The sequence below is a fragment of the Phragmites australis genome, chromosome 16 (assembly GCF_958298935.1).
Source record: "Phragmites australis chromosome 16, lpPhrAust1.1, whole genome shotgun sequence".
In the NCBI taxonomy this organism is placed as follows: domain Eukaryota; kingdom Viridiplantae; phylum Streptophyta; class Magnoliopsida; order Poales; family Poaceae; genus Phragmites; species Phragmites australis.
The window spans coordinates 7,533,483-7,540,065 of NC_084936.1; the positions used below are offsets into that span (position 1 = coordinate 7,533,483).

The 6,583-nt window shown below is 39.1% G+C and overlaps 1 protein-coding gene across 1 annotated transcript; it reads left to right on the forward strand.

Annotated features, from left to right (window-relative positions):
* Positions 1–220: 220 nt before the first annotated feature.
* On the forward strand, positions 221–2,766 carry LOC133895028 (uncharacterized). The gene is made up of 3 exons (XM_062335240.1): positions 221–398; positions 707–2,272; positions 2,438–2,766. Exons 1-3 carry the CDS (start codon positions 221–223, stop codon positions 2,764–2,766), a joined length of 2,073 nt encoding a protein of 690 aa, XP_062191224.1.
* Positions 2,767–6,583: the final 3,817 nt, after the last annotated feature.

The window sequence follows — 6,583 nt, forward strand, 5'->3', positions numbered from 1 at the left end:
TTTCTCCTATTGGGTGATGGCTTGCTCATATACTCCAGCCGAGTGGGCTACACTAGCTCAGGCCCATTGCAGTCCAACTCCATCCGGCTAACAGCCCATGTCCATGATATATTGTTTTACCATAATAGTTTTAAGAGCTCAAAGGGGATGGATGTAGGGATGGTGGTGCGCAGCGGCTGTTGGTCAGAGAGACGACGACACGCAGAGTCTGGGCGGAGCGATGCGACGGTGGCTGCACACGGCAGCTGATCAAAGAGACATGAAAGCGGCAGCCCGCGACCTCCATGGCATGGCAGAGGGGTGGCATCCAGGGTCGGCTCTGGGCCAGGGCGGGAGGTGCGACCGCCTAGGGCCCAAGCCCAAAGAGGGCCTCACGGCAGCAGTACGCTTGGGCCTTGGCATAACGTCAGTATGTCACGGATAACACGAAGTCACGAAGTCCAGCCGCCAGCGGCCAAATACGGCAGACGTTGTAGCTGTCTCGCTGAGACTGTGAGACGCCAACTCGCCAAGTCGAAGTCGACGAGTCCTGTCCTGCCGCCGGTGCACGCCTGAGTCCTGAAGAGTGACGGCTCCAGTCCTCTAATTTCAGGTGTTAGAATGTTGCCTAAGAAGCATTTGTTGGGTGCTGAGAAAATAAAAAAAAGAAAACGAGAAGATCAGTTTATTGAATCGCAAAAGGGTGCTATACATAAGTTTTTTTCAGTTTCAAGTAATGTTGTTTCTGGTGATAATCCTGAAGATATAGATGATTGTAGTACAGAAGATCAAGGGCAGGAACCTAATCATAATTTAAATGCAGAAGTTGATGTCAATGAGGATGGTACAAGGGAACAAAATTTACCGCCTTCATCTGATACTAAAAATTCAAATGCTGATGAACAAAAAGATTCTCTGTTAGCTATCTATGATCTTAGAACATGGGACAATCTTGACAATAGGGGAAGAGATATCTTAATTGAAAAAGGACCTGTGAGAGAATTGAATTTGCAGTTTCCTTCGGATAGTAGTGGTAGATATTTTTCATATGCTTACTACTCCAGGAAGTTAAGTAATGGTGAGGTTGTTGATAGAAAGTGGTTGGTTTACTCTAAGCATGTGGACAAAGTTTACTGTTTTTGCTGCCGATTGTTCAAATCAAATCAGACCAAAACTTTGTTGGCATATGATGGATTGAGGGACTGGAAGCATCTCAGTGGGAGACTCAAACAACATGAGAACAGTGTTGAGCATATAACAAACATGAATACGTGGAATGAACTTAGGTTGAGGTTAAGGAAAAATCAGACAATTGATGATAATTTGCAACGGAAAATTGCAAAGGAAAAAGAGCGTTGGAGACAGGTTTTGGTAAGAATAGTTTCTGCTGTGAAGTTTCTTGCTAAACATAATTTGGCCTTTCGAGGATCCAATGAGAAACTTTATCAGGATAACAATGGTAATTTTCTGGGCACAATTGAAATGATTGCTGAATTTGATTCTGTGATGCAAGAACACATTAGGCGCATTCAAAATAATGAAATTCATCATCATTATCTTGGCCACAATATTCAGAATGAGTTAATTTCTATTCTTGCTCATGCCATGAAAAGTTTTATTTTAAGGATCATCAAGGATGCCAAGTATTTCTCTATTATCTTGGATTGTACCCCAGATGTGAGCCATGAAGAACAAATGACTCTAATTGTGTGGTGTGTTAATATGTCAAGTAACATTCCGAGAGTGGAGGAGTTCTTTCTAGAGTTCTTAAAGGTGGATGACACATCAGGATTGGGGCTTTTTAATGAATTGATGAATGCATTGGACTCTCTTGATTTGAATGTCGCTGATGTGAGAGGTCAAGGTTATGACAATGGTTCTAATATGAAGGGAAAACATCAAGGTGTTCAGAAGCATTTGCTTGAAATTAATCCAAGAGCATTATATATGCCATGTGCATGTCATAGTCTAAATCTCACTCTTTGTGATATGGCGAAATCTTGCAGCAAAGCTATTTCATTCTTCGGTGTTATACAATGGATATATGCATTGTTTTCATGTTCTACTAAAAGGTGGAAGATTTTGCTTGACAATGTTCCAGAACTAACTGTCAAATATTTGTCTAATACTCGTTGGGAGAGTCGAATAAACAGTATACAAGCTAGCAGGTACCAAACTCCCCAAATAAGGTCAGCTTTGTTGGAACTGGAGACATCTTCTACTGATGATCCAAAAGCAGTGAGTGATGCTCAATCTTTGATAACTGCACTTGAGAATTTTGAATTTTTAGTTGGTATGGTTATTTGGCATGACATTTTATTTTCTATAAATATGGTGAGCAAGAAGTTGCAGTCCAAAATTGTGTGTATAGATGCTACTCTCAAACAAATCGATGGGGTCATCTCATTTTTTAAGAGGTACAGAAATAAAGACTTCACTTCTAGTATTGATATTGCAGAAGCCATTGCATCTGAATTGGATGTAGAGCTAAAATTTCCTACAAAACGTCAAGGTAAAAGAAAGAAGCATTTTGATGAAGAAAATGTCCTAAATGAAGAAACACAGTCAGCTATAGAATCCTTCAGAGTTAATTACTTTCTAGTCATGATTGATGTTGCAATTGCTTCATTGACTATTCGATTTGAGCAGTTGAAGGCATTTGAATATGTGTTTGGTTTCTTATTCAACTCAAAAAATCTAAAGTCCTTGGATGATACTGATCTACAGAAACATTGCACTACTTTTGTAGAAGCTTTTTCTCAGATAACTCATCTGATGTTGAGTTAAATGATTTTTTCTCTGAATTAAAAGTGCTGCAAGTAATTTTGCCAGATGTTTTGATGTCAGCACCTGAGATTCTTCAATTCGTTATAGCTGCAGATTGCTATCCAAATGTCTCTATTGCCTATCGGATCCTCTTAACTATACATGTGACTGTAGCTTCAGCTGAAAGAAGTTTCTCAAAATTAAAATTACTGAAAAACTATTTGAGGTCAACTATGTCACAGGAAAGATTGAATGGTTTGGCTATATGCTGCATTGAGAAGAATGTCTTGGACACCATTGATCTCGATATTGTCCTTAATGATTTTGCATCAAGAAATGCCCGAAGGAATTGTTTTTTATGAGAGACATTGGGTATTCATCGTCTCCTCTTTTATGAAACATTGTCAATGGAGTCATTTGAGTTTGGTTCTCGTTCTTATTTTAGGTAATCTTACTAGTTTTATTTTGCTGTTCTTTTAATTTTTCTATTGTAGTATGGATATTATTCATCGAGATTTAAGAATATATTAGAAGTTAATTTTTACTAAGTTACTTCTCGGTTTATCATATTAGCAATGTTCATTTATATCATCTTAAAAAATAAATAATTTATAAATTATACAAATAAAAATAATATTTAGCTTTAAAGGCCTATAGTGCCGCGGTCGCCTAGGGCCCTCGAAACTGTAGAGCCGGCCCTGGTGGCATCAGCGCGCTGCAAGGGGCAGAGTCAAGTCAAGCTGGGGCGTTTGCCATGTGCATAGCTTGCCTTGTCCTGTGATAGTTTTGTGTGAATGTAGAACTTGTAGCATCTGTGTCTACCAAATTTGGATCTTCTCTCCAGAACTTTCAGTTGTCAAATGGGTTCTCTACTCTTTACATATCTTGGTCTTCCTGTTGGCATCACAAAGCCAAAAATTAAAGACTTTATTTCTTTGGCCCAAAGGATTGAAAGGAGGTTGGTCAGCTGCTCCTCCTTCTTAACTCAAGGTGGAAAGTTAGAAATGGTTAATTCTTGCTTAACCTCCCTTCCAACCTTTTACATGTGCACACTTAGGCCCTGTTTGGGGGAGCTTCTGGCAGCTTTTGCTTCTCAGAAAAGCTGAGAAGATGAGAAGCTCCCCCAAACAAGCTGATTGCTGAGGAGCTTTTCTAAGAAGCAAAAGCTGGTTCCTGGTGAAATGAACTAAAAGCTGAAAAGCTGGCTGAGGGTAGCTTTTCTGAAAAGATGGTATGCTGAGAAGCTAAAAATTAAGCCTATAAGCCAAACCGCTTATCTCAGAAGCTATAAGCAGCTTTTCAGAAAAGCAGCTTTTCAGAAAAAGTCCATAAGCTCCAGCTCCCCCAAACAGGGCCTTAAGCCACCTTTGTTGGTGATCAATCAAAGTGATTAAATATGGAAAGCACTTGGAGAGGCTTAGAAAGAATGCTCAGAAGCAACCTCTTACAGCTTGGAACTTGGTCTGCAGACCTAAACGTGAAGGAGGGCTCGGTGTTATGAAGCTCAAGGTACAGAATGAGGTACTCCTTAAAAACTTAGATAAATTCTTCAATAAGCAGGATCTCCCTTGGGTGAAGCTAATATGGGACAATTACTATGCAAATAGAAAAATCCTAGGTATGGGAAAAAATAGCTCCTTTTGGTGGAAAAGTATTATTAAGCTCCTAAATACTTTTAAGGGGCTGGCTATTGCTAAAATTGAAAATGGGACTTCAATTCATTTCTAGCAAGATATGTGGGGAGGTCAGATCCCTCTTCATGCTTTTTCGGTGCTTTGTTCTTTTATCAAGATCAGCAACATTTCCTTGAACTCGGCTTCCAACAAGAATGATCTTCTTGAGCTTTTCCATCTCCCTCTTTCGGTTCAAGCATTTTCACAGTTTTAGTTGCTTCAAGACAATGTACAAGAAATACATCTATCAACTAGGGCCCACTCCTGGACTTACATTTGGGGCATGTATGGCTTTTCCTCAAAGAGAGCTTATACTTTCCTAATGGGCTATACAACTGTTCACCCTGCTTTAAGATAGCTATGGAGTTCCTCTTGCCAAAAGTAATACAAAGTTTTTTTTTTCTGGCTGTTCCTTATGGATAAGTTGAACTCAAGAGGTTATGAAAGAGGCTATGATTTTGGAGGATTATATATGTGAGATGTGTATTTAGCAAAGAGAGGAGACAAACTCTCATCTCTTCCTCATGTGCAATTTTGCAAAGGCATGCTGGTTATCTATTGGCATAGATCTACCTTAACTCACTTAGCCTGATCGAATTTGGCACTACATGAAACAGAAGATTAATACATCTTTCTTCATGAAGATAATAATCCTTATGTGTTACAGGATTTGGTCACTAAGTAATGATTGGATTTTCCATAATATTGACCTTTTTGTTGCACTGCAGAAGTCATGTCCTTCATGAGTTGACATTGGTTTATAGGATCAAATACTTTGATCAACTCTTAGAATCAGTGGCGGAGCTAAAGCAAGGCCAAAGAGTGTCATGGCCCCTCCTATTCCTTTAGATTTCTCAAAAAAAATAAATACTTGATTGTACTTAACAAAGTATCATACTACGTATGATTTTCAAAGCTTGCCCTCCTCTATATTTATGACTAAGCTCCGCCACCGCTTAGAATGGATAAACTCAAGATCGTAATATCTTGTTTTTATTTTGTTTTTTTCCTCTCACTAACCTCTGTATATGTACTTTTTTATTTCTTAATATATAATTTGTAGGAACCAATTCCTCCGGTTTCATAAAAAAAGGGGAGTTATTTCTCAAGTGTGAGTCACGTGTACTCGTGTGTGTGGCGCGCCACAGGTACAGCAACACGATATCGCACAGCCGCGTTGGCCTGCGGACTGCCACGTGGTACACGTCTTGACGATGCAATTGTTGTCAACGGCCGGGGAGCGACTTTGACAGATGTCTGCCCATGCCACAAGGAAGGTGACCGCCCAGCTGGCCCCTTTACATCAAAGGTACAGAAGATACATATCTTTCAAGAAAAGACTAAGATTCCAAAGCGAATCTAACATGTTTTTTTTTTTTTACAACCTACAAGTTGAAACAAATAGACCTTAACCAGATGAACCATGCAATTTATTTACTTGCTCATATAAAATTTGAACAGAACCATACCTTCTCCCACATATTCTATAACAAATTCTCCTTTCTTTATTGAGTGTTCCAAAGCATGTAGCAGTAGTTGTTAGGAAACTAGCTGCCGAGTTACATAATGCACATGACGCTCAACATAAAGCATTGACACTGTCACTTATTTAAAAGCATGATGATTTGGTTGGAATTTAGATTAAGTTCATAATTAGTTGTTGCAAAAATCTTCCTCATATGAACAGGTTTTGACCATAACGTACAATTCAGCTCCCAGATTATAACAATTCAGCAATCTATTTTACACCAGCTTTTGCAGATTATACCATCTATCTTTTACAATCTAACTTTTACAATTCACAATCTATAAAGTACTTTTCATAATCCACGGCTTAAAAAAAGAGACCCTAAGTTGTGTGCTCTTGTTTTGTTTAAAAAGGGTTTATGCTTTTCCCCTGTCTTACTATCTAGCGATATATGTTAGAAAAACAAGGACGATTGACAGATGCAACAACATGACAATATATAGTCTTCAAACTAAAATGTTTATTGCACATAGGATGATGCTTTTTGCACGGATGAAGCGAGCTGGTACCATCATGGTGAAGATCAGGCCTCGAGTTTGTTGCTTCTATTGGTATTCAGAAAATTGGAGCCTATGATTTAATCTGCTGCAGGTCATCAATCTTTGGATATATGAACGCGCGGAGTCTGGGCGGAGCG

Coding starts and splice junctions, on each gene's coding strand:
- LOC133895028 (XM_062335240.1), top strand. CDS start 221: ATGCGACGGTGGCTGCACACGGCAGCTGATCAAAGAGACATGAAAGCG. Junction 399..706: donor AGCAGTACGCTTGGGCCTTG/GCATAACGTCAG, acceptor AGTTTTTTTCAG/TTTCAAGTAATGTTGTTTCT. Junction 2,273..2,437: donor GAATTTTGAATTTTTAGTTG/GTATGGTTATTT, acceptor TTGATATTGCAG/AAGCCATTGCATCTGAATTG.